The 27,835-nt window shown below is 51.9% G+C and overlaps 1 protein-coding gene across 3 annotated transcripts; it reads right to left on the bottom strand.

Annotated features, from left to right (window-relative positions):
- Positions 1-233: 233 nt before the first annotated feature.
- Positions 234-27,743, bottom strand: CAPN1 (calpain 1). 3 transcript variants are annotated; one of them, XM_035013206.1, is made up of 22 exons: positions 27,645-27,743; positions 26,185-26,452; positions 25,951-26,020; positions 25,544-25,662; positions 23,960-24,093; positions 23,703-23,871; positions 22,760-22,843; positions 22,329-22,414; positions 21,930-22,004; positions 21,634-21,794; positions 6,845-7,023; positions 6,102-6,113; positions 5,198-5,409; positions 5,061-5,100; positions 4,460-4,525; positions 4,313-4,370; positions 3,476-3,540; positions 2,793-2,861; positions 2,478-2,556; positions 1,784-1,900; positions 1,385-1,443; positions 234-1,009 (listed from the first exon to the last, which is right to left on the bottom strand). In XM_035013206.1, exons 2-22 carry the CDS (start codon positions 26,449-26,451, stop codon positions 983-985), a joined length of 2,148 nt encoding a protein of 715 aa, XP_034869097.1. In that variant the 5' UTR covers position 26,452; positions 27,645-27,743; the 3' UTR covers positions 234-982. The 3 variants fall into 3 exon arrangements, with proteins under 3 accessions (XP_034869097.1, XP_034869096.1, XP_034869095.1); XM_035013205.1 differs by lacking the exon at positions 27,645-27,743 and adding an exon at positions 27,276-27,468; XM_035013204.1 differs by lacking the exon at positions 27,645-27,743 and adding an exon at positions 27,112-27,269.
- Positions 27,744-27,835: the final 92 nt, after the last annotated feature.

Here is a 27,835-nt window from a genome sequence, read left to right as displayed (position 1 = left end):
CGGGGTCAATGGGTCCTCAGCAGTATGATCTTATCCCTGCAGCTGGGGCCCCATCCTCCCCAACTTCCTAGATACCCAGGACTCCAGCAAGGGTGAGTCCCCAGGGCCTCAGGGAAGGAGCCAGAGGGCAGGGCAGGGGTGGTGTGAGGCCCTGGGCTGTCCCTGCAGGTCAAGGCTTGCTGATGCCTTCCTGAGCAGCAGCTTTGGGCAGAAATACACTCCAGAGACAGGTGTGGGGCCTTTTCCTTTATTGTTGGGGGTTCCTCGGCATGGAAACGTGAGACCCCACCCCACCCCACACCCAGGTGCCTCTGGCACCCCTGTTACTGGTACACCAGTCCCTGAAGAGTCCCCTTTAAAATCACCAATATAAAAAAGGAGGGAGCGAGGGAGGGAGCACCTGACTACCCCTCAGTCCAGGCGACTCCTGGTTGGCAGGTGGGGCAGGGCTGGGGGTGGGGGTGGTGGGCAGGCCATGGAGGCGAGGGGCACTGGTTTCTGCACAGGAAGGAACGGGCCTTCCCAGCCTCAGGAGGAGGCCTCCGCTGGGAGGGGCCCTGCACATCTGGATTGCAGACTGTGCAGTTAGTGGTTATGTTCTACAGTCCGCAGGTGGGGCCAGGTGGCTAGGCTAGGTGGGTGGTCTCTGGAGCAAGGCGAGAGGACACGTGGGGAGATGCCAGGAGGCCTGGGGCTGTCAGCTCCCCCAGGAGCCCCATCCTGAGGCAGGAACAGCGAAAGCTGCTCCTTTGACGAGGGGAGGGGCGGGGGAGTCCATCCGAGCCCAGGGCTGGCGAAGGCAGGGAAGGCCACACAGCTCTCCGCAGAGCAGATGAACTGTGGCAGCTGGGAGGTGAGGGGACAGGAGGACGAGGCCGCCTCCTGGTCCGAGGAAGGCACTTGCAGCTGGTGTGGCACGGCGGGAAGGCATGGCTGGGCGGATGAGGGAGAGGAACACAGCGGGGGGCCCTGAGCCCCTGCCTCATGCAAACATGGTCAGCTGTAACCACTGCAGAAGGGGGCAGAGAGACGGGTCAGCCGGGGACAGCAGAAGCGTGAAGTCCAGCCTCCCAGCCCAGAAGCCACCGTCGCTTCACCACTGAGGGCAGGTGGGAGGGAACCCTCTGGGGGAGGAGGGCACCTTCTTACCTCCTATAACCCTGGGAGACCAGGGTGCTGGCTCCCACAGAGACCTCCGGGGGAGCCTGGCCCTCCCTTCCTGCTCCCTTCCCAGGACCCAGACGACCCCACCCCATCCTTCCAGGACTCAGGAGGCCTGGCCTTTGGGGCTGGGTCTGAGGCCACAGGCTCCCGCCACAGGCAGGTGAGAAAGCTCCATCACCCCTAAACACCCTCCCCTGCCACAGCCAAGGCAAGTTCCCACCTTAAACAGGTCAAAGGTCACGACGCCATCCAGATCTGTGTCCAGAGTTTTGAAAAACCCTACATTCCAAAGAAGATGTTTTGGCACTGAGAATTCAGTGGGACACTCAGGCAGGGCCAGGACCCACCTTGCCCCCTGCCCTTTCCCCCCCCATCTCCATAGCACCCCAAGCCCTCACCTGTCGCTGCCAGGGAAATAGCTCTTTCTGCTGCCTGAGCCCACCCCTGCTGCCAGGTCCCCACTCCCCCAGACTCCTGGCACTCAGCCTTCAGGATCCCAAGTGCAGAGACCTTCGCCGTTCTGGCACACGCCATGACACGTGTGTCCTATGTCTCCCTGTCGTTTCCCCCCAGCTGACGGGAGACAGAACTAGCGGCAGGAGCCAGATGGGACACTCACGGAACATGGTCTCCAGCCGCACCAGGCAGCACACAAAGTTGTCGAAGTCCACGGCAAGGTCTGGCTCGGAGTAGCGGGTGATAATGAGCTCATACAGCTTCTTGTTGAGCTTGAAGCCTGGCCCAGGAGAGTGGGTTAGGGCCAGGGAGGCGTGGTCTGGCCCGACGGGCCAGGGAGGGGGACTGGGGGGTATGCAGGGTGAGCCCTGCAGCTCCGAGGCCTGAAGACCTCCTGAGTAGGGCCCAGTGCTGGGAGGGGCTGGGCAAGCAGGGTCCGATGGCCCCAGGGAATCAGCTGGCTGGGGAGGGCCCAGGGGCCCAGTTTTATTTGTGCGGAAAGCCCTGGTCTCATCCTGACATGCACCTCTCTCACTGGAGGCTCTGAATCCCAGCTCCACCTGTGTCTGGCTGTGTGGCCACAGGCTACTGGCTTTCCCTCTCTGAGCCCTACTTTCCTCTGTGTGCAGCGGAGATAGTAAGAGACCCTTTCCCAGTTAGGCTGCAGCGAGGGCAAGAGGAAATGCTGATAAAGCACTTAGTTCAGTCATCACGGGAAGAAGTCAGAAGATGGCTGTTACTGCCATACCCCATCACCGTCACCACCCCAAGGACAAGGGCAGGGTGGTGGCCTGCCACCCTGGGTCGTTGGCAGGAAATCAGCCTGGGGCCATCAGCCTCCGGCCCTCCGGCCTTACCTGCAGACTCGATGGCCATCCGCATCTCGTAGGCACTCATGCTGCCCGACTTGTCCAAGTCAAACTTCCGGAAGATGGACTGGAGTGGGGAGCAGAGGGTGAGGGCCAGGCCGAGGGGGGTCACCCAGCCCTTCCGGTCCCCCCCACCCCCCAGGTGGGGGCTTGCTGAGGGTGCAGGGGAAAGACCTGAAAGTTGGGCCAGGAGCTGGGATCTGGAGAGGCGGACCCAGGGCAGAGGGACCATGCAGCCGGCCCCTCCTGGGACTGCAACTGCAGCGGAGGGAGGGCGCTGACAGGGACCACGGGACCACCTACCAGGTAATTCCGGATGCGGTTCCACAGGATGTTGAACTCCACCAGGCCCAGCTTCCCGTTGCCGTCCCGCTGGGGTGCTACTGTTAAGAAGCTTAAACCAGGAACGCTGTGGTGGCTCAGTTGGTTAAGCGTCTGCTTTCAGCTCGGGTCAGGATCCCAGAGTCCCGGGATCGAGTCCCGCATCCGGCTCCCTGCTTGGCAGGGAGTCTGCTTTTCCCTCTGACCCTCACCCCACTTGTGCTCACTCTCTCTCTCTCGCTCTCTCAAATAAATAAATAAAATCTTAAAAATAAGTAAATAAAAAATAAAAAAAGAAGCTTAAACCAGGCACAGGGTAAGGAGCAACCAGGCAGAAACGGAGACTGACCTGAAGATGAGAGAAAAGGGGAAGGGGCAGGAGCCTGCATAGCCAGGTGGGTTGGGCTTGGAGGGGTGCAAAAAGCACCAGCCTTAAGGTCACTCAAGGACCTAGGCCCTGCTCTAACTCCCACAACACAGAGCCCGTGCCTCAGTTTCCCCCTCCCAATCAATGGGAAGTTGCCCAGGAAAACTGTCCATCCACACTAGACAGAGTTTTGTCCCTTTCTCTGCACTGCTCCCGGGAGAGGTCACGGGGCGTCCTCCCCTCACCACGTCCACCCCCCCAAACCAAAGCAGCCTCAGGAAACACAAGCAAAGGATACATCCATGAGGTTCACCATGCTGCGGCACGACTCTAGGCTGAAGCCCTTGGTGCGCAGGTCCTTGTCTGCAAGAAAATCAGTTCTGACCCCCCAACCAGCGAGCTTCCGGGGCCTGCCCTGTGCTGGGGGCCCAGGGACCAGGGAAGCACGATTCCCGGCGCATGGTGTGTAAAGTCTAGCACGGTGGGTGTGTCAGATCATTTTTACTGTGAGCACAGTTTAAAGTAGTTAAGCAATCAAGCCGGTGTCCCAGCAACAGTGTCCCTGCCATGGAACCGCCATGAATGAAAGGAAGTCAGTGCCAAACAGAAGTGGGACAAATGCAGTAGAAACGTGAGGCCAAGGCTGCCACGGAAGGGCTGGGGTTTGCCGCAGGCCCCAAAGGGGGGCAAGAGGAGAGGGCTCTGGGCTGAGGGGAGCAGCGTGGAAGGAGGTCAGAGGTGGGGGCAAAGGGAAGGTCGGGGGGTGGCTGCTCTTGGCTGTGCACACGGGGGAGTGAAGCCAGCCACGTTCTGCTCGAAGCCACTCGGCCCGGCCCTGGGATGTATCTTCTGGAGGAAGGGGGGCCTGTTCCTTCATATTACGGTGCTTGCCTGCAGCTCAGCTTCTAACCACATCAGGTCCCAGAACTTGGGCATAGAGAACAGGGACCGGCAAGATGATGGAAGCAGTCTGAGAGGAAAGTGGGGGTGAGCAGGGCTCAGCAGGGGGTGAGTAGGGCTTCACCCACCCATGAAGACCAAGGGCTTGGGTTTGGCTCAATGTGGGACCAGAAGCCTAGATTCTGGGGTTTGGAGGAAGTGAGGACACAGGGTGGAGAGCTGCTGGGACGCTCACGTTTGCTGATGATCCTGTTGAGGATGGTCTGCAGCTCCTTGACACTGATCTCCAGGTCCTGGGGGGAAGAGGGAGGATGGCACCCGCCCTGGGGAAAGGCTGTCCCCTGGTGCCCCAGAGCCCCTCGCTCCAGCACACCCAGCCTACCTCCCCTGCCAGCTGCCTGAAGAGAGCCTTGAAGTTCTCGTCAATCTCCTCTTCTGAGAGCACTTGCTGGATGGAGAGAAGGGGGAGAGCAGGTCAGGGGTGTTCCAGCCGGGCCCCTGATGAGCAGCAGCTGGGGCGAGGCTGGGACCACTCATCACCATGCGCCTGCCTGAGCCTCACTCTTCTCACCTGGAAAGTGGGAATCTAGACCCCACTCTCCTCCTGCCCAGGGCTCTGTGACCTGAGGAGGGTGCAGTTCAGCTCCATGATGGGGGTGAGCCTTGGGCAAGTTCCTTAACCTCCCTGAACGTGAGTTTCTCGCTGGAGGGGGAGATGGTGACGGCACCCTGACAGGATTGTTGTGGAGGAAACGGGCTGACCAAGTAAAGAGCTCAGCACAGACCCGGCAGAGACAAGACCTCAGGGACCTTGCACCATTATCATCTCAAAGTCCTTTGCAAACTCTCAAGTGCTGGGCAGATGAGGGATTAGGATTCCTTGTATGGCTCCTCCCAGGAGCCAGGACACCCAGGTCCCCATGATACACCCAGGGTGAGGCAGAGGAGGAAGGCACGGGGGGGGGGGGGGGCAGGGCACGCACCTCATCAGGGAGATTGGCTTGGATCTGGTCGTCCAGCTCCCTGCAGACGTGGGGAGAGAGGGGGGCCAGTCAGGGCGGGGTGCAGGGGGACCCGTGGCAGGTGGGGAGCAGGCACTGGCGAGGGGCCTTCTACTCACTGGGTCCCGGCGCTCTTCTCTGAGAAGAAGCGCAGCACGAAGTCCCCCTCCTTGTTGGGCTCGAAGGTGGAGGGCACCACCACGTACTCCCCGGGCGGCAGGCGGAAGCGGGTGCTGACCTCGCGCAGGTTGATGAACTGCTCCGAGCGTGCCCGCGACGAGTTAGCCAGGAAGAAGTCCCGCTTCAGGTGCACTGCCGGCTGGCCCACCAGCTGGTGGGAGGCAAGGGGGGAGCGGGGGCTGCAGCTGGCCGCTCGCCCCCCGGCCCCAGGAGCTGCCCACCGACCCCGACCCTGACAAATCGTTCTGTCTCAGTTTCCTCGGGTCAAGTGAAGGCGACAACCCTGCCTTCCGCACGGGGCGGAGGTGAGGGGACACTCTGGAGGTGGATGGAGATACTAGGACACCACTGAAATAACATTCCCATTATTCCCCAAGTCACACAGCGCAGGGTACTTTCCACGGGGCCCCTCATTTAAAGCTCACGACAGCCCTGTGAGATGGCGCTTTCGTGCCCTAAATTTAACAGACACCGACACGGAGGCTTAGGCAGCTTGCTCGAGGGTGCGGAACACTCAGCCAGCCCCAGGCAGCCCCAGCCAGCGTTACTCAGTGGAAACAGCAAGACGGGACGAGCCCCAGGTGTGCATCTGAGGGGAGGAGAACTCTGAGGGCCACGGTTCAAACCCAGCTCCCTCACTTATTACTTGCCCTGGCCCCCAGGACAGCAGTGTTTGCCCCCTGCCCCAGGTGGGGGGAGGAGGACAGTTAGCGAGCAATAAAATGAGGTGACTTCTTAACTCTCTACGTGCGGGCTTGCTGCCATCTTGCTCCCCTCTGGGCACCGTCGGGCCCTCTGTGTTCAGGGGTATGTAAATCCAGGTGAGGCTGCTGTCACACCTACCTCCGGAGGGACCTGCCAGAGAGATGGAGGAGTTAGAGATGTGTGCTTGGCCCAGAAGAGGGGGGGTGCAGCATGGCTGGGCAGAGGCCCTGAGTTCTTAAGAATGATGGGATGAAGAGACCAGGAGGGAGGGCTCGGGGCCACTGGTGACCCAGACCTGTCTTCACACCAGAGAGGGACCTCAGGACCTCAAGACAGGGGGCCCAGGCAGGGTCCTCTTCATCCTCAGAACACCCTGGGCCTTGGCTCTGAATCAGAGCACCCAGGACAGCCCCCAGGGTGGCCACCTGCAATGTCCCAAAGTCCAGAGACATCAAAGGTCTATACCAGTCTGCAGCCAGGAGCTCTGGGCCTGGGCCAAGACTGTGGCCATTCTTTGCCCCCACCAGGAAGGTCCAGAAGTTTCTGTCTTGAACATAGGGAGTGAAGCAGGGCCCTCCTAGGCCAGCCTCTGCTTACATACTTCTAAGACAGGGAGCTCACTACTCCAGGACAGCGCACTTGCCTCCTTCTTTCTGAAGCTGAGCCCAAGTCTGTCCCCTAGAAGCTACCTCCCAGTTGTCAACTAAGCCAGATCCCTCTGCCAAAGAATGGCCTCAGCAGGTGCCTCCAAGGGACAGTGTCCTTGCCTGCCTCGGGGCTACGGAGGCAGTGTCCTCCGGCGCCCCCTGCTGGGGATCGCCTACAGTGCACCGGGAGGCGGCTTTCCCCGCCGGTTCTGAGATCCCTGGCTCGAGGCTCACCTCGTAGACCGCGAAGCCAATGGTCTCCATGTCGCGGCCAAAGCGGCGCTCGCGGCGGCGGTGCTTCTGCATGAGGGCTAGCACGAAGCTGCAGCCTGACTCACGAGCCCCGAAGTCGTCGTCCGCATCATCTGTCTCCTCCAGCCGGATCTTGAACTGGGGATTGACCCAGAAGGTGGCTGTAGCGACGGGTGGTCGGCAGGAATCAGAGGAGGAACGGCGCAGAGCGGCCCCTCCCCCCTCTCCAGGCTTCCCCTCCCCCATGTGTCCGTTCATTCATCCATCCAACAAATATTGCTAAGTGCCCACCGTGTGCCACGTGACAGCCGTGCACTGGGGACACACACGGTCCCTACCCTTATGAGCTCACATTCCAGGAGGGGAGGCAAAGTAGGCGCTAGTCAGTGTAATTAACAGAACAGTTACCAAAAAAAAGCAAGCTGGAGCTGGTCAGGGTGGGCATCTTTGAGGAGGTGACATTTAAGAGAGATGGGAAGGAGAAGCCCTTGGGAAGACCCTGGGCAGCAGGAGAGAACCAAGAGCCCCACACATGAGGGGACAGCCAGGGTCTGATGCAGCATCTGGCTCCAGCGAGCACTGGGGATCCAGAAAGGGGAAAAAGGGGTGGGAGCAGGGTGGGTGGTAAGGAGTGTGGTTTTAATTGAAGTGCAAAAGGACCTACCCCCACCCCCCCAACAGGCTTGCAGCAGGAGGGGCATGAATGGATTCAGATTTGCTAAGGTAGCTAAAACTGCTGTGTGGACAATGACTTAGGAAAGAAAAAGAGAAAGCAGGGTCTGATGGGAGGCCTCAGAGCTGCCAAGGGTGACAAAGACATTTCTGGGAGTTTGGTGATTCAGCTGCTCACAACCCCCTCAAACAACCAGGTACTGGATACAATACGCGAAACTGCTTTTTAGAGAAACGAATAAGCCACAGCATTCCCGTCCTCCCCCACACAAGGTGACACTAACCAAAATGACAGATACTCTCAAGTGCTAGCCAGGATGTGGAGAAATCAGAACCTCAGATACTACTGGTGGGAAAGTAAAATGGGGCAGCCACTTTGGAAAACAGCCTGGCAGTTCCTCAAATGGTTAAACACTGAATTATCATATGACCCTGCAGTTCCACTCCTAGGTATATACCCAAGATAAGCAAAAACATATGGCCACACAAAAACTTGTATGTGAATATTCTTAGTAGTGTTATTTATAATATCCAAATGGTAGAAATAACCCAATTGTCCATCAACTGAGGGATAGATTAAAAAAAAAATGTGGTGTAACCAAACAATGGAATATTATTCGGCAACAAAAAGGAATGGAGTACTGCTAGGTTCTCTAACATGGATAAGTATATGACCAGGCAAATCCACAGAGACAGACAGTAGGTTGGCAGTTATGTGGGAATAAGGAGGAAGACAGGCTCAGGAGTGACAGCCACAGGGTGTGTGGTTTCTTTTGGGGGTAATAAGAATGTTCTAAAATTGATGTGGTGAGAAATGCACAATATGTGAAAAGCCACACTGAATTTTGTACTTTAAGTAGGTGAATTGTACTGTATGTAAATTACATCTCAATAAAGCCCTTTTTAAAAAATGGACACTTAGGTGGGGGGCCCCGGGTGGCTCAGTAGATTGTGTCTGACTTCAGTTTGGGTCATGGTCTCAGGGTCATGGGATCAAGCCCTGCATGGGGCTCCCCACTCAGCGGGGAGTCTGCTTGTCCTTCTCCCCCCGTTCATGCTTTCTCTCTCAAATAAATAAATAAAATCTTAAAAAAAAAAAAAAAAAAAGACACTAGGAGCCTGCAAGGTAAATAATGCCAAAGGACTTCTATTGATTCCTGGAGACCCTGAGCCCTGGGTACTGGGATGGGAGATAAAATCTAATAGGAGATCCTTGTGATAAAACTGGGACCCCTATGAGGAATGCCAACAGCGTTAAGTGTGAAAGAAAAATAAACCCCATTGAGAAGAGGGGGGAAAAAATCTTCCAGAGAATTTATAGCCACAAGCCTCCAAGTGAGCTTGCAGTTTCTTTCTCTCTTTTTTTTAAATTTATTTGTCAGAGAGAGAGAGAGAGAGCACAAGCAGGGGAAGTGGCAGGCAGAGAGAGAAGCAGGCTCCCCGCTGAACAAGGGCCCCAATGCAGGGCTCGATCACAGAACCCTGGGATCATGACCTGAGCTGAAGGCAGCTGCCTAACCGATTGAGCCACCCAGGCGCCCCAAGCTTACAGTTTCAACTCATGTTGCCTGTAAGGTCAAGGAAACCTTAAGGAGAGAATTTATTTTTGAAAGAGTCCTGGGTTGGCAGCATCCCAGGTGACTGACAGAAACACTGGAGGAACCTAACTTCACCCAAGGACTCAAAGAACTCCCACCGATGAAGTTGTAGGCCAAACGGGTCAAAAATCTCACAAGGTAAGAAGGCATGAGGAGTGAAAACTAGCAGCCAGAGTGGACAAAAACCAACCCACCGAGTCTTCAAATATTGAAATAATCACAGAATATAAAAGACTAGTCTTATTCTATTTAAAGAAATAAATGAAAAGCTTGAATACATGAGGAAGAATGAACAGATTTGAAAAAGAGCCATTAGAACTTCTAGACATAAATTTTTAACAAAATTAAGTACTTGTTAGAAGGATTAACCAACAGATTTGATGCAGCAAAAAAGACCATTAGTGAATTGAGAATGGATCTGAAGGAACTATCCAGAATGCAACCCAGGGAAATGAGATGGAAAACTGAAGCGATGTTAAGAGACACAGACAAATGAGTGAGGAGTTCCAGCTTACATTATATTGGAATTCTAAAAGGAGAAAATGAAGAGTATAAGGAGGAGCTGCTATACTAGACAATCATGACTAAAAATTTTCTAGAATTGTCTAAATACATCAATTTCCAGACAGAGAAAGCCCAATGAATCCAGAGTGGAATGAAAAGAAATCCACACCTCAATACATCATGGTGAAATGACAGAATATCAAAGATAAACAATCTTAAAACAGAAAAGACAGGGTGCCTGGGTGGCTCAGTCGGTTAAGCGTCTGCCTTCAGCTCAGGTCATGATCCCGGGGTCCTGGGATCGAGTCCCGCATCAGGCTCCTGAGCCTGCTTCTCCCTCTGCCTCTACCACTCTGTGTCTCTCATGAATAAATAAATAAAATCTTTAGAAAACAAAAACAAACAGAAAAGACAAAGCATCGCAGGAGGCATGGGAGACAGAGTCCTGACTCACAGAGCAACAACAGATTCAGAATAAAGAGTAACTTTCAACGAAAGAGTAACCCCTTCAATGGGCTGAAAGTAATGCAGTCTAGAATTTTCTGTCCAGAGAATTGTCAAGAATGAGCACACTATAGAGGCATTTTACAGAGATAGTGTGAAAGTTTATAGAAGGAGAGGGAGAAGGAGGAGGAGGTGAAGGAGAAGAAGAAATTTAAAAGTATGTGTTTCAGGGAGATGGAAAATGATCTCAGATGAAAGCTGTGAAAATGGTGAGCAAAAATACCATTATGTGGATAATCCAGTGAATCTGGGCTACATCAAATAGTGATAATGATGATGATATTTAATTGACAGCAGGAAGGAAAGTGTTTAGAATTACAATACTAACTAAAAACAGCATAGTAAACAAAGGGGGGGTTTATCCAAGTTAAGTAGTCTAAGGTCTTTGCATTGATCAACTAACTTAAGAATGTATTAATTAGGGCGCCTGGGTGGCTCAGATGGTTAAGCGTCTGCCTTCGGCTCAGGTCATGATCTCAGGGTCCTGGGATCGAGTCCCGCATCGGGCTTCCTGCTCCTTGGGAGCCTGCTTCTCCCTCTGCCTCTCTCTCTCTCTGTCTCTCATGAATAAATAAATAAAATCTTTAAAAAAAATGTATTAATTAAAGCACTTATATCTTCCAAGCTCACAGATTGAAAAGCTAGTAGAGAAAAAGGTTAAAGAACTCAATGCAAAATAAGGCATAACAGGAGGGACAAGAGGAAAATGTGCAGTAAGTCTGCTGAGATAAATACAAAGTTATTAATAATCACTGCAAATGTAAATGGATTAAACTTTCTAATCAAAGGGCAAAATTTTTCAAATGGATTAAAAAGCCAGCTATAGTCTGTTTACAAGAGATAACCAAAACATTGAGTTATAGAAAGATTAGACATCAAAGAGTATAACAAGGGGCCCCTGGGTGGCTCAGTTGGTAAGCATCTGCCTTCGGCTCAGGTCATGATCTCAGGGTCCTGGGACCAAGTCCTGCATTGGGCTCCCTGCTCAGCAGAGTCTGCTTTCCCTCTCCCTTTGCCCCTCCCCCTGCTTGTGTGTGCTCTCTCTCTCTCAAATAAATAAATAAAATCTTAAAAAAAAAAAAAAAAGAGTATAACAAAACATACCACTAAATTACTAACCAAAAGAAAACTGGAGTTGCTATAGTGACATCGACTGAAATAGACTTAAAAGTAAAAGAATTATTACCATAGAAGGGAGCCATTAAATAACAACGAAAGTAACAAAACAGGTTCAATTCACTAGCAACTTATAACAATTCTAAGCTTGATGCACCTAATATCATAATGCAAAATATGCAAAGAAATATAATTGATAGATATAAAGGGAGAAACTGGCAAAACCATCAGGAGGGTGTGTGATTTTATCCTCCCTCTTCCAGTAACTGACAGATTAAGCAGACGAAATATTAAGTTTGATATGGTGGACAATTATAAAACATTCCCCCTAACATTCAGAATTGTGTAATGGTCAAGAGAACAGACTGCAGGGCTGCAAACCTGGATTCAAATCCCAGCTCCATCACTTATTAGATTAGTGACTCACCTTCCTTAACTGTAAAACAGGTATAATAATAGTACCTACCTCATAATACCTACCTACCCTAACTAAATATTTAAAATATTTAGAGGAGTGCTTGGCATATAATACAAAATTGAGAAGTGTTAACCAGTCTTTGCCAGAATGCGGGAACACTGAGGAAAATTCACCACAAGCTGGGCTGTAGAACCAGCTTCTGTTTATTTCAAAGCTATGATCTCATATAGATTGTGTTTTCTGACTACAAGGATATTAAGTTAGAAATCAACAATAAAACAATAACTAGCAGGTTATAACTGGGAGGTTTGGTTATAGACTCAATCTCTTAACTGTTACAGGTATATTCAGATTTTCTATTTTTCTTAAGTCAATGTTGGTAGCTTGTTTCTTTCTAGGAATTTGTCCATTTCATCTAGGTTAGCTGATTTGTTGGCACACAACTATTCACAGTATTTCCTTATAATCCATTTGTTTCTGTTGGGTTGGTAGTGATGTTCTCTCTTTAAGTCCTGATTTTAGTAATCTGAGTCTTCTTTTTTCTTGTTTAGTTTGGCTAAAGATTTGCCAATTTTGCTGAGCTTTTCAAAGGACTGACTGTTGGTCTCATTGACTTTTCTCTATTGTTTCTCTATTCCCTATTTCATTTCTTTGGCCTTTCATCTTTATTATTTCCTTTCTTCTGCTTGCTTTGGGTTTAATTTGCACTTTTACTACATTCTTAAAGTAGAAGATCAGGTTATTGATCTCAGATCTTTCTTTTCTAATATAGGCACAAAGTGTTTTAATTACTATTCTACATGATTTCTCATTTACATTATCATTTCTTTTTGATAAATTAACTCATTCTACGTGACACTACCCTGATACCAAAGCCAGATAAAGACATCACAAAAAAATCACAGGACATCACTTACAAATATCAAAGTAAAAATCCTCAACAAAATACCAGCAAATCAAATTCAACAGTATTTTAAAAGGATTAGACCCCATGAAATAGGATTTATCTCAAGAATGAAGGATAGTTCAACATAAGAAAATCAATGTTAATACACTACACATTAATAGAACAAAGGGGAAAAACTTACATGATCATCTTAATTGATGCAGAAAAGGCATTTCATGAAGTCCAACACACATTCATGGTAAAAACATTCAGAACACTAAGAATAGGGACACCTGGATGGTTCAGTCATTAAGCGTCTGCCTTTCGCTCAGGTCATGATCCTGGGGTCCTGGGATCGAGCCCCGCTTCAGGCTCCTTGCTTAGCAGGAAATCTGCTTCCCCCTCTCCCATTCCCCCTGCTGTGTTCCCTCTCTTGCTGTTCCTCTGTCAAATAAATAAAATCTTTAAAAAAAAAAAAAACTAAGAATAAAATGGAATGTCCTCAATATGACAAAGAGTGTTTATGGGAAAAGCCAGTTAATATCATACTCAGTAGCGGAGACTGAAGCTTTCACCCTAAGATCAGGAACATGGTATGGGAAGTTCCAGCTAGAGCAATTAGTCAAGGGGAAAAAAAGGTATTCAAATTGGAAAGGAAGAAGAAAACTATATTTGCAAATAACATGATCCTGTATATAGAGAAACATGAAGAATCCACAAAAAAGTTACTAGAACTAATATCAAAGTCAGCAAAGCTACAGGTTATAAGCTCAAGACACAAAAATCAGTTGTGTTTCCATATACCAGCAATGAACAATTGAAAAGGGAAATTAGGAAACAATTCCTTTACAATAGTACCCAAAAGAATAAAATATCTAGGTATAAATTTAACAAAGGAGTTCAAAGACTTGAACACTGAAAATGGCAAAACATTGCTGAAAAAAATTAAAGACATGAAAAAATAAAAAGATACCCCAAGTTCATGGATCAGAAAACCTAATATTATTAAAATGTCAACACTACCAGAAGTGATCTGCAGATTCACTGTGATCTTTATCAAAATTCCAACATCCTTTTTCTTTTTCTTTTTTTTAAAGATTTTATTCATTTATTTGAGAGAGAATGAGATAGAGAGAGCATGAGAGGGGGGAGGGTCAGAGGGAGAAGCAGACTCCCTGCTGAGCAGGGAGCCCGATGCGGGACTCGATCCAGGGACTCCAGGATCATGACCTGAGCCGAAGGCAGTCACTTAACCAACTGAGCCACCCAGGCGCCCCCAACATCCTTTTTCAAAGAGGCGGAAAAGCATTATCCTCAGACTCATGGAATTATAAGGGGCCCAGAAATCAAAATGATTATGAAAAAACGTAGAAGTTATAAGACTCGCGCTTCCGGATTTCAAAACTTACTACAAAGCTATGGTAATTACAACAGTGTACAGGCATAAGGACAGATATATAGGGGCGCGTGGGCAGCTCAGTCGGTTAAGCATCCAACTTTTGATTTCAGCTCAGGTCATGACCTCAAGGTTGTGAGATCGAGCCCTGAACTGGGCTCTGCACTCAGCATGGAATCTGTTCAGGATCCTCTCTCCCTCTCCCCCTCCACTGCATTCTCTAAATGAATGAATGAATGAATAAGTAAATAAATAAAATCTTAAAAAAAAAAAAAGGGATATATAAACTAAAAGAACTGGGTCCAAAAATAAACCCGTACATATCAATGGCCAATTGATTTTTGACATGGGTGCCAAGACAATTCAATGGGGGAAAGAATAGTTTTTTCAACAGATCATGCTGAAACAACTGATTTCCACACGCAAAAGAATTAAGTTGGGCACCTATCTCATACCATATATGGTGCTATGGTGATCAATGATCTTTTATATTACTATTGTGCTTGTTTGGGGGCACCACAAATTGCACCCACGTAAGACAGCAAACTTAGATAAATGCTGTGTGTTCTGTTCCACCCACTGGCTGTTCCCCCATCTTTCTCCCTCTTCTGGGGACTCCCTATTCCTGGAGACACAACAATATTGAAATGAAACCAATGAATAATCCTACAATGGCCTCTGAGTGTTCAAATGAAAGAGTCCCATGTCTCTCACTTTAAGTCAAAAGCTAGAAATGATTAAGCTTAATGGGGAAGGCGTGTCAAAAGCCAAGAGGGGCAGAAGGCTAGGCCTCCTGCATCAAACAGCCAAGTTGTGAATGCAAAAGAAAAGTTCTTTAAGATAACTAAAAGTGTTATTCCAGGGGTGCCTGGCTGTCCCTCCCCCTTGCTTGTGCACTTTCTCTCTCTCAAATAAATAAATAAAATCTTAAAAAACAATAAAACAAAAGCGCTATTCCAGTGAACACACACGATAAGAAAGTGAGATAGCCTTATCACTGATAAGGAGAAGTTTTAGTGGTCTGGACAGATCAAACCAGCCCCAACATTCCCTAAGCGAAGATCTAATCCAGAGTAAGGTCCTAATTCTGTCCAATTCCATGAAGACTGAATGAGGTGAGGTAGCTGCAGAAGAAAAGTTTGAAGGTTGCAGAGGTTGGTTCATAAAGTTTAAGGAAAGAAGCCAACTCCATACCATGAAGGTGCCAGGGGAAGCAGGAAGTGCTCATGTAGGAGATGCAGCAAGTTCCCAGAAGATCGAGCTGAGATCATTAATGCAGGCGACTACACTAAACAACAGAATTTCAATGTAGACAAAGCAGCCTTCTATTGGAAGAAGATGCCACCCAAGACTTTCATAGCTAGAGAGGAAAAGTCAATGCCTGGTCTCAAGGCTTCAAAGGGTAGGCTGACTCTCTCATTAGGGGCTAATACAGTTAGTAACTTTAAGTTGAAGGCAGTGCTCGTTTACTATTCCAGAAATCCTAGGGCTCTTTGGAATTATGCCAAACCTACTCTGCCTGTGCTCTCTAAATTTTTAAATTTTTTTACATAATCTCTACATTCAACCTGGGGCTCAAACTCATGATGCCAAGGGAGATCAAGAGTCGCATGCTCCTCCCACTTAACCAGCCAGGTGCCCCTCCCTGTGCTCTTTAAATGGAATAACAAAGCCTGTGTGACAGCGCATCTGTTTACAACATGGTTTACTGAACATTTTAAGACCCCCGTTGAGACCTACTGCTCAGAGGATTCCTTTGCCTGTTCTTTGACAATGCACCTGGTCACCCAAGAACTCTGATGGAGACAAAGAATGAGATTAATGTTGTTTTCACGCCTGCTAACCTAGCACCCATTCTGCAGGCGCTGGATCAAGGAGTAATTTCAACTTTCACGTCTTAACTACTTAAGAAATATATTTTTGTAAGGAAGATAGTGATTCCTCTGATGGAGCTTGGCAAAGTTAATTGAAAACCTTCTAGAGGGGCGCCTGGGTGGCTCAGTCGGTTAAGCGTCTGCCTTCGGCACCAGTCGTGATCCCAAGGTCCTGGGATCGAGCCCCAAGTCGGGCTCCATGTTCAGCAGGGAGTCTGCTTCTCCCCCTGCCCCTCCCCCCAACTTGTGCTCTCTCTCTCTCAAATAAATAAAATCTTTTAATAAAAGAAAAAGAAAAGAATACCTAGAAAGGATTCACCATTCTAGATGCCATTAAGAACACTTGTGATTTAGGGGCACCTGGGTGGCTCAGTCAGTTAGGTGTCTGCCTTTGGCTCAGGCCATGAACCCAGCATGATGGGATCGAGCCCCACATCGGGCTCCGTGCTCAGCAGGGAGCCTGCTTCTCCCTCTGCCTGCCTGTCTGCCTACTTGTGATCTCTCTCTCTCTCTCTCAAATAAATAAATAAAATCTTAAAAAAAAAAAAAAAAAAAGAACACTTGTGATTTAGGGGAAGAGGTCAAAATACCAACACGAACAGAAGTTTGGAAAAAGTGGATTACAACCCTCATGGATGACTTTGAGGGGTCCTAGACTTCCGTGGGGGAAGCGGCTACAGATGTGGCAGAAACAGCAAGAGAACTGAATTTGAAGAGGGGCCTACAGATGACACTGAATTGCTGCAATCTCATGCTAAAACTTTAATGGATGAGGAGCTGCTTCTTACGGCTTCACAAAGAAAAGTGATTTCTTGAGAGGGAATCTACTCCTGGTGAAGATGCTGTGAAGACTGTTGGAATGACAACAGGGGATTTAAAATATTACATAAACTGGGCAGCTGGGTGGCTCGGTTGTTAAGCGTCTACCTTCGGCTCAGGTCATGATCCCAGAGTCCTGGGATCGAGCCCCACATGGGACTCCCTGCTCCGTGGGAGGCCTGCTTCTCCCTCTCCCACTCCCCCTGCTTGTGTTTCCTCTCTCGCTGTGTCTTTCTGTCAAATAAATAAATAAAATCTTAAAAAAAAAAAAAAGATTACAACTTGCTGAAAGCTGAAATGGCAGTATTTTTAGTGATAAAGTATCTTCAAATTAAGGTATGTACATTTTTTAGACATAATGCTACTGCACACTTACTAAAATACAATATCATGTGAACGTAAGTTTATATGCACCAGGAAATCAAAATATTCATCTGACTTGCTTTATTGCGGGATTTGCTTTACTGTGGTAGTCTGGAAATGAGTCCGCAGTATCTACCTCTGAGGTATACCTCTACAAAAATTAACTCAAAATGGATCAACGACCTAAATATAAGAGCTAATGCTGTAACACGCTCAGAAGAAAACACAAGGGTAAATCTTCATGGTCTTGGATTTGACAATGGATTCTTAGATATGACACCAAAAGCATGAGCAATAAAAGAAAAAAAATGAAAAATTGGGCATCACAATTAAAAACTTCCGTGCTTCAAAGGACACTATCAAGAAAATGAAGACAGGGCGCCTGGGTGGCTCAGACGGTTAAGCGTCTGCCTTCGGCTCAGGTCATGATCCCAGGGTCCTGGGATCGAGTCCCGCATCGGGCTTCCTGCTCCTTAGGAGACTGCTTCTCCCTCTGCCTCTCTCTCTCTGTCTCTCATGAATAAATAAATATATAAAATCTTTAAAAAAAAAAAAGAAAAGAAAAGAAAAAAAAAAAAGAAAGAAAATGAAGACAACCCACAGAATGGGAGAAGTTATATGCAAATCATCAATCTCATAAAATCATATCCAGAATGTATAAAGAACACTTATGACCCAACAATTAAAAGACAACCCAATCTAAAAATGGGCAAACTTGGGGCGCCTGAGTGGCTCCAGTCGGTTAAGCATCTGCCTTTGGCTCAGGTCATGATCCCAGGGTCCTGAGATCCAGCCTCGTGTTGGGCTCCCTGCTCAGCGGGGAACCCGCTTCTCCCTCTCCCTCTGCTGCTCCCCCTGCTTTTGCGTGCTCTCTTTCTCTCTGTCAAATAAATAAATAGAATCTTTAAATAAATAAAAATGGTCAAACTTACTTGCATAGAAACTCTGAAAAATATATGTAAGTGGCCAATGAATACATGAAAAGACACTTTTATCAACCTCATTCGTCATTAGGGAAATGCAGATTGTCAATGAGATGCCATTTTATACCCACCAGGACTGCTATAATAAAAAACCTGGGCAACAACAAGTGTTGACAAGCATGTGGAGAAATTGGAACTCAGACACCACTGGCGGGAATGTACCACGGATGGGTGCTGGCACCTTGAAAAACAGGTTAAACATGGAATTACCATGCAACCCAACAATTTCACTCCTACTAACAGACCCAAGAGAACATCTGCTCACATAAATACAGGTATATGAATGTTCATAGCAGTATTACTCGTAACAGCCAAAACCCAGAAACAATCTAAATGTCCATCAACGGATGAATGAATAAGCCAAATGTGGTATTATCCACACCATGGGGTATTATTCAGCCATAAAAATGAAATCAAGTACCGATACATGTTACAACATGAACAGACTTTGAAAATGTTACAATAAGGGAAAGAAGTGATGCACCAAAGGCCATGTATTGTATCATCCCGTTTATACTAATGCCCAGAAGAGGGAAATCTATAGAGACAAAATGTAGATTAGCGGTTGCCAGGGGCTTAGGGGGAGAGAGGGGGAGAGGGAGTGACTCCTTACAGATATGAGGTTTCTTTGGGGACTAGTGAAAAGGCTCTGGCATTAGATGGTGGTAGTGACCACCCAACATTACAGGTATACTAAAAACCACTAACTGTACACATTATAGTATGTGAATCACATCACAAGTCTTCAAAACATTATGTATCAAAATTGTGTCACTGAAAGATGCACCTGGAGGGAAAATTATCACCTTAGGTATTTACATAGAAAAACCAGCCCAGGGGTGTCTGGGTGGCTCAGTTGGTGAAGCATCTCCTTCAGCTCAGGTCAGGATCTCAGGGTTCTGAGATCGAGCCCTGCTCAGTGGGGAGCCTGCTTCTCCCTCTCCTCCCAGCTTGTGCTCTCTCTAGCCATCTCTGTCATTATCTCTGTCACTATCTCTGTCTCTCTCAAAGAAATAAAATCCTTAAAAAATATTAATTGTAGTTTAAAAAGTTTGCTGGAGGGTGCCTGAGTGGCTCCATCAGTTAAGTGTCTGATTCTTGCTATCAGCTCAGGTCACGATCTCAGGGTCATAAGATCGAGCCCTGTGTCTGGCTCCATGCTGCACGTGGAGCCTGCTTAAGATCCTCTCTCCTCCTCTGCCCCTTTTCCCCAACTCTACTCCCTCACCCCATGCTCTCTCTCAAAAAAAAAAAAAGTTTGCTGGATACAAAATAAATTTAAAAGGTCACCTGCATGTTGCTGTATCAGCAATTATTATTTGGGAGATACAATGTTAAAAGAGATACCATTTATAATACCAACAAATGATACAGTATCTAGTAATTAATCTCAAAGATGTATAAGTTCTTTAGGTGAAAATTATAAAATTTTCTTGAAAGACACTAAGAAGACCAAAATAAATAGATATACCACATTCTTAGACAAGAAAACTCAAAACTATAAAGACGTCAGTTCTCCACAAATCGATCTATAGTTTCAGGACAATTCCAAATTAAAGTCTCAAAATGATTCTTTGTAGGACTTAGTAGCTGATTCTAAAATTCATACAGGAAAACAAAGGGCAAGAATAGCTAAGAGACTCTTGAAGGCGTTCACCCTGCCCCCAGAGCAGGCCTTCTTATAAATCTCTAGCAATGAAATTGATGTACTATCAGCAGAGGGGAAGACCAAGGGATGGAATGGTGAGCCCAGAAGGAGACCCACACATATATGGGAACTACAGGACAGAGCTGTCACCACAGGGCAGTGAGGAGAGGACAGATTTCTCAATAAATGATGCAGGAAACAGTTGTTATCTATTTGAGCAAAACCTGAAACTGGATCTCCATGAGGGGGAAGAATGCTTCCAAACAGGGCTGTGAGCCATGCTGGGAACACGGATGACGTAGGACGTGAGAACAGAGCAGTGGGGGAGTCTGGCAAAGCCAAAGATGTGGGTGGACTTCAAAAGAAGAGGACCAGGGACGCCTGGGTGGCTCAGTTGGTTAAGCGGCTGCCTTCGGCTCAGGTCATGATCCCAGGGTCCTGGGATCGAGTCCCACATCGGGCTCCTTGCTTAGCAGGCAGCCCGCTTCTCCCTCGGCCTGCCTCTCCCCCTGCTTGTGTTCTGTCTCTCTCTCTGACAAATAAATAAATAAAATCTTAAGGGGCACCTGGGTGGCTCAGATGGTTAAGCGTCTGCCTTCGGCTCAGGTCATGATCCCAGGGTCCTGGGATCGAGTCCCGCATTGGGCTCCCGGCTCAGCGGGGAGCCTGCTTCTCTCTCTGACCCTCTCCCCTCTCATGCTGTTTCTCTCTCGCTCGCTCTCTAAAAAATAAATAAAATCTTAAAAAAAAAAAAAAAGAAGAGGACCAGTCACATGGTGAGGATGGAAGCTGGACCACAGTGGGTTAAAAAAACTGAACTGGAAGCAGGAAAGGAAACAGGGAGTGTGGTAAGCTAAAACATTTTGCTTTGAAGGGGAGCAGAGCAATGGGTGGGGAAGTGGGGTCACGAGAGAGTTACTCTAAGACAGGATTCTCCACAATGACACAGGACCCAGAGGTGATCGATGATGGAGCCAATGGCTTTCAGACACGTGGGAGAATGGAAGCCAGAGCAGGGGCAGGGCTGGTCCCTGTGAGCGCAGACAGTTCTGTCATTGTCACAGTTGAGAAAGCAGTGACGACGGGCACAGGCCGAGACAGGTGGGGTGAATACAAGAGGTGCCCTGCGTGAAGACAGCTACCTCTCAAGGAAGTGCAAGGCCGGGTCGACAGGTGGGAGTAAGCACGGAGGCAGGTTTGAGGGAGTGGGAACGTTCCTAATGGTTCCTAATCAGCAGGGGAAATGCTGGGGACCACGCACGGTGGTCCTCTGAGGGGTACGGCTGTGAATTTGGAGGGCAAATGCTGCCCCCGTTGTGTGATTTTCTCTCCAGCCCCACTCAGTGGTCCTGGAGCTGATGGAGAGGGTTCAGTTGGGATTCTGAGGGTGCCGGGGGCGGGGGTGGGGAAGAGGGAGCCAGGAGCCAGAATGTCTGCAGGGACAAGATTACAATGCTGACTCGAACTAATGAGAAGAGAAGACATAATGAGAGATGAAGGATAGAGCAACAGCGGGCTTAACAGGCCAGACAGTTAGACAAGGCTGAGGGCTGCAGAATGAGGGAGCCCAAAGCGTCAAGGCAGAGGTCAGGCTGCAATGTCTGGTCCGGCTCCGCTGGGCCTTTAGGGGGGGTGGCTGAACTAAGGCGGAAGAAAAGGTCGCTGCCGGTGAGGATGTGGAGGAATCGAGAGCCCAGGATGTGGCCCAAGTCACCCGCATGGATTCAGAAGCTCAGGGAAAGGTGACGGAGGCCCAGGCAGAAAGACAGTGAGCCAGGAGGGAAGGTTCCAGAATGAGGAGTAAAGACTAGTCAATCAACCTTTTACTCCTCAAAGCAAATCCCAGAGGTCAGTACAACCATGCTAGTTCACAAATGAGAAAAACTGAGGCTCAGGGAGGAGACGCGCAGGGGGCGAAGCCCAAGAGCCAGGAGGCAGCCGGGCCCAGAAGCCACCCCTGGGCGCCCTGCGGGCCGCGAGGTCAGGTCACCTGGGTAGTTCCGGCAGCCGCCTGCGGTGCTCCCCCGCCGCCAGGTGCCCTCATAGAGTGTGGTGTTCCATTTGCGGACTGACCGGCTCTTGAGCGTGTCAGGCGTCAGGTTGCAGATCTCCAGGCGGGTGAACTCACGCATGAAGTCTCGGAAGGACATCCTGGGGTTCCGGAACAGAGGTGAGCCACAGTCCCCAGCCAGGGCACAGAGGGAAGGGGCATGTGCAGGGTTCTTGGGGATCGGGAGCTGAGGCGCAAGCTCCAAGAGGGGCTAGACGGGGGAGGAGGCTGCTCACCAGAACTCTCCATCCTCCATCTTGACCTGGAGCTGCTCCCGATCGTAAGGGTCCACGTTGTTCCACTCCGAGGAGCTGGGGGGGGGTGGAGGGTTGGAGAAGGGCGCTGCCGGACGCTGGCAGAAACTGACCAGCCAGCCTCAGTCCCTGGAGCCTGTCCTCCCTGAGCCCAGGTCAGAAGGCCTCCGCGTGGTCAAGCCCGAGGTCCCAGTTCCAGGGGCTGTCATACGAGGGCCAGCTCCGAGGATGCCCGGCCTGAGCTGTATCAGGACAGTCCCCCAGACCCAGTAACGTAGAGATGGGCCCACCCCGCTCAGTCCTGAGCAGAGCCCCGGCAGAGATGCCAGAGCACTGACCAGCCTCCCCCAGCCTCCCCAGCCAGCGTCCGCTGCCCCTCACCCGTCACTCCAGGCTCCCGTCCACTCCACCTCGCCCCAGGGATTCCGCATCCGGATCAGGCTCACCCTCTGGCCCTGGTAGTTCACCTGTTCCCCAGAGCTCTCATGAGTGCCTGCTTCTGGCCCGCACTTCAAACATCCCTTCCTGCCCCTCCCCCCTCAGGGGCCCTGCTCAGCACCCAGCACCGCACCAGGGGAAATACAGCCCTTTCTCTAGGAATTTACCACGGAGGGAGGCAGCTCTGCACACAAACTACAGAAAATCAGAGTAAGATAGACATCTCAGGATTAGTGGCCGCAAGACGCAAGTAAGATGCCCGAAGAGGTCAAAGAGCCAGCCCCTCCCATGGCTCTGGTCACAGGCCAGACAGGCAAAGGCAAGCAAGGAGGCAGGAACCATCTTCCCGGGAAGGCCCCCATGTGGGCTGGTACCTGCTTGGCTCCTGTCACAGAGTAGGCGTGGCCCTTCACCAGCTTCCTGAAGGTGACGGCCTCCATGTCCAGAACGCTGGAGATCTGCACAGAGACACATGTGCCATGGTGAGGGGCCAGGTTCCAGGGACCATGGGCATCCCCATCCCCAGTCAGGAGGTGAGCCCCATCATAGGTCCCAGACATTCCCATGCATATACGACAGCTCTTGGGAGTGGGAGGCAGGGACCCTGATTCCGCCTAACGCCCCCACACACACTGCCCCTAGAAGGGGGGGGTCGTTCCACCAATGCCACCACTGGCAGGGGGGCCTGGGCAGCCCACTGACACTGCTTTGGCCAGGGCTGGCCAGACCCCATGCAAACACACAAGTGCACACACGGACAGTGGTACATAGGTCCCCCAGAGCCCCAGGGCCCTCGCGTGGAGGGACACAGTGAAGTGGAAAAGGGGGTGAGGACAGGCTGGAGTCAGCTAGGACTGGGGAAGAAGGTGGAGGGTGGGGATGGGGCTAGAGCTGAGGATGCAGTGATGGAGGGGGAGGAGCCTGAGATCAAGGGTAAGTGGTGAGAACAGAAGAGCAGCAAAGTGGCGGGGGGAGGGGGCGGTGAAGGAGGCTGGGCCAGCAGGAGCTGAGGCTAGGGAAGAGCTGAAGTTGGAGGCTGGGGAGCTGGAGAGCGGATGGGCAGAGCATCTGATGACAGGACCGGGCAGCAGAAGGGCGGGAAAACAAGCTGAGGTCTGAAGTCTGGGGGACAGAAATGACACCATCCATGAAGGAGGCAGATGGGACTGAAGTGATGTATGAGGCTGGGTGAGAATCCAGAGATGGGGTGAGATGATGGGTCTGGAACCAAGCCTGGGGCCAGGATGAGGCCAGGCTGGCCTGGAAAAGAAAACAGGTTACGGGGGGGGCGGAAAGGTCAAGGCCGGGTGCACTCACGTCAATGGAGCAGCCCAGGAGGGACCCCCGTTCCAGGGCCTTGAGGATGATTTGGTAGAGGTCGCTGGGTGGCTTGCGCAGCTCATACCACTCGGTGACCCCGCCTGTGAAATCCTCGAAGCCCTCTGAAGTGCTGCCCCCAGAGAGGGCCTCGTAGCTGCCATTCACCCTGCAGGCAGCCCCAGGTCAGCACTCTGGCAGCAAGCCAAGACCCCAGGCCCCAGGGTCGCCTGCAGTGGCCCGTGGCCCTGACTCACTTGGCATAGGCCTTCTCGAGCAGGGCACTCCAGAACTCATTGCCTTGGGCAGAGTGCACAAACACCAGCTTTCCGTCCTTCATGGGCAGCAGGTCATCCACAACCACGTCCACCCATTCCCCAAACTGCCAGAGCTGGAGGGGACGAGAGCACAGTGAGCACCTGCTGTGGGATCTGCCCGGCAGCCTCCCCGGCCATTTGCTAGATGCCTGATCACGGACCTCTAGATCTAGGAGCCTGAGCGAGGTCTCCTCTCGGAGCCTCAGTTTCCCTAGCCATAAAAGGGAACAGCAGGACCTTCCTCAAGGGAAAACTAACCATGATCACAAAGATAAAGCTTTTAGGACAGCATTATTGGTATTTCTAGAACAGACCAAGGTGCTTCCTCAAGTAGGCTGAGGTTGGAAAGCCCTGGGGGCTTGGCTCTCGTGGAACCAGACCCCTACCCCCCCTCCGCATTCTAGTTCATTCTAGGTCGGGATGTGTGTCTTGAGGGGGGATGTGGGGGGATACATTTGTAAATAAAGTCTGGATCCAAAATGTGGCATCTAGACCACAAGATGGGTGTGGTTCTCACATGCATGGGTTTGCTTCACAGATGGCGAGAGAAACAGGTTTCCTAGGGCCAGAAGCGTCAGGGGCCTGGGCCAGAAGTGATCAAGTGCAATCGAGGTGGGAAGGAGTGCAGAACATCGGGGCAAGGGGAGGAGGTGGGCCCAAGTAGTGAGGGGGGAGGGGGACATGTGGAATGGGCCAATCAAGAGGCCAGGGAGGAGCGGATTAGAGGAGTAAGGGAAGGGGGCAGGGGAAGGGGCAGCAAGGCCACGCCCCTGCAAGCCGGTGCGGACAGGTGCGCACTTGGCACGGCCGGTCCGCTCGGCCCCGCCCACCGGCCCAGGGCAGGATGGAATGGGGAAAGGGACTCCCTGAGCAGGCGGCAGGAGAGAGCACCCAGGAGTCCCCGGGGCAGGGCTGGGGCCACTAGGGCCAGAGGGTCTCACCCAGGGTTGCTGGGGGTGTGTCTCTCCCAACATCAGCTCACTGAGAATTCCTTAGTGTGACTTGAGAAATGGGCCCTTGCGTGCAAAAAGGGAATAGCAGGTTTAAAAAGTTTTAATCCTTTCTTTTCTGCAGGTCGCCAAAGTGCTAGAGGAGCTGGGCGTGCGTGGGTGGGGAGACTTGCGCCACGGGTGGGGATGGCCACGGGTGCTGCTCTGTTTTCCCCAGTGGAACACTATTTATTTTTCAGACGGGAAACTGAGACCCCGTGGAGGAAAAGGACTTGTCCCACAGGAAATAATAGAGATCTTTCTATTCCTCCAAGCACTTTTTCCCTGATCTGCACAACCACACAGGAAGACTGCCAGCCAGAATACCTGCCTGCCCAGCCGTTTCACACATGACAGATCTGAGATGCATCAAGAGGTCAAATTCTTTCTAGAGGAAGGACTGATCCCTGCAGGGTGTGGACTTAAGCCACCCTAACTTCAGACTGCTGTAGGTCACTGGTCCTCACCTCTTCCAGTGCCTGCTACCCCTCTTTTCCCCCATGCCCTGGTCCTAGGTGGATTCGGGGCTCCTCACCTGGAAATGGAAGATGCCGGCATAGCCATTCTGGAAGCTTTGGCCGTGTGGAACCACTCGATGCAGAAGCGTGTCATTGAGGGTGAGGGAGGCAATTGCGGCCAGGAGCCAACAGTCCCCTGGGATGGGAGGGACCCACATCAGGACTGCTCTGCAAAAATGCTCCCAGGGATGCGCAAGTGCCTATGCCGGGGAGAACCTGGGATTCCCTGGGCACCATGTCCCTCAGCTTAGAGAAAAGACCTAGGAATCTAGGCAAACCAGCCCAGCACTGATAGCTAGAGCCTGCCTGAGCTTGCAGGAGGGAGGGAGGGGTTAGGGCAGAGCGGGAAAGAACAGGCCTGGGGAACTACTCTGGAAAAAACACACAGAACCCCCCCCCCACCACCACCACCACAAGGGCCTACCCAGTGCTCCCTGGCAGATGTCTGTACGGGTAGCTCCATCCACAATGAACTGGGGGTTTGAGAGCAGCTCCTGCAAGAGACCCGGAGTCCTGTCTCTGGGCCAGCCCTCCGAGAAACTGGAAGCCAGCCACCCCAGACCCCAGTCCCCGCCAGCGACCTCGAGTCCTCTTCCCACTCCTCACCCAGGATAGGGGTAAACGGACTCCCACCCCTGGGGAGAGGGGTCCCTCTCACCGTGGGACGCTTCCACTTGATGCCATAGGTTTTGGAGGAGTTGGGGCCCAGGTCCTTGTAGCCTAGGCTCTGGGGCACCGGGGGGAAAGCCTCATCACGGAAGAGGGCCCCACTCTGCAGGCAATGAGCCCGCAGCTGCTCATAGTCCTGGCCCATGTACTTGATGGCGTTTTCATGGCGGCCAAGGCCCAGCTCCTTGGCCCGCTGCTTCTGCACCTGAGCAGACACTCCCGTGCAGTACACTGGGATGATGATCTCCTCAGCCATCCTGCAGGACAGACCAGCCGCTCAGAACCCAGGCCTTCCCAGGGCTGGAACTGGGGCTCCTGCCTGCCGCTCAGCACCCTTCCTTTCCAAACCTGGGGTTTCCCCACCTCACTGCTCCCCTCACAGAACTCGAGACTCTCCGCCACCTCCCTATACCCCCAGAAACCAGGAGGGGGGCTGCTCTGCCCCTAGGTGTGCGGCCACCACCTCCCCACCCCTACACAATGCTCTCCCTTCCCACACTCCCATTGTCCTGGGCCTGCAGTCCTGTGCTTAGCCGACCAGGCAGGTGGGGCAGGGCAGAGCCTAGAGACGACACAGTAACCCCGTCCCCAAACAGCCGAGCTCCTAGGCACCGGCCCCCCCTTCCCCGGCTTGGAGGCCGAGACCTCCAGGCAGCCAGGGTCCCCCTCCCCAGACCCGTGACACGGGCTGAGTGATCCAGGGCTGCCGGGCCTCAGTCCCTTCCCCTCCGGCCTTCCCCCAGCCCCGCCCCAGGAGACTGGTGAGCGCAGGCTGGGCCGGCTGCCTGGGCTGCGCGGCTTGCCGAGCCCCCGCCCCTGTCCGGGCTCTCAGAAGGCTCGGGGCAGGGGCAGCCCCTCAGCCCGAGAGCAGTGGCCAGGGCTCGGCGAATCCTGGCCGGGCCACCCAGCTCCTTACCTGGGGGGAGCAGTGGTCGGGGGATCGCTGCAGTCCAGGCGGCTGCCTTCCCGGGTGGCGGCTCAGGGCAGGGCCCAACCAGGAAGAGCGCTCCTCCCCGCCCTCCTCCCGCGGCCCCTCCGCCCTCCTCTCCTCCTCCCTCCTCCTCCTGCCCCGGCTCCTACCCCGCTTCCTCTGCGCGCTCCCTTATCTCGGCGGCACCTTCTCCCACTATCTCTCTGACGGCGTCTCCCCGCCCCTCCCTCCGGGGCCAACTCAGCGAGAGGACAAATTGGTGAAAGGCGGAGTGGTGGCCCGGGAGGGGCCGCTGCGGCCCAGACGGAAGGGCACGGCGGGCGCGGGGGCGGGGAGCGCGGGGGAGGGCCGGGCCGGGGGTATTTTTAACCCGGGACAGCTGCTCCCCGCGCCGGGCCCGGCGGCCCCACCCCACGCGGTGCCCCCGGAGGGCATGCCCGGCCGCTCGGCCCGCCTCGCCTCCCGCCGCCCCCCCCCGCCCCGCCCCTGCGCGTCCCCCAGCGCGGGGCCGAGATTACCTCAGGCTGCGGCAGCCGCTCGGAGGAGGGGCCGGGCTGGCGGCGGGCGCACCCCTGTCGGACACCCGGGCACACAGCAGCCGGGGCCCCGCCGCAGCCCCGCTCCGCTCCGCCGCCCGCCCGCCCCCGCCCCCGCCCCGCGGCTCGGGGCGCCCCCTCCCCGCCTTAGCGGCTCCGCGCGCCCCCCCCCC

This window comes from Mirounga leonina, unplaced genomic scaffold (genome assembly GCF_011800145.1).
Source record: "Mirounga leonina isolate KUSES-001 unplaced genomic scaffold, KU_Mleo_1.0 Mir_166, whole genome shotgun sequence".
Classification (NCBI taxonomy): domain Eukaryota; kingdom Metazoa; phylum Chordata; class Mammalia; order Carnivora; family Phocidae; genus Mirounga; species Mirounga leonina.
This window is presented reverse-complemented; position numbering and strand designations above follow the sequence as displayed.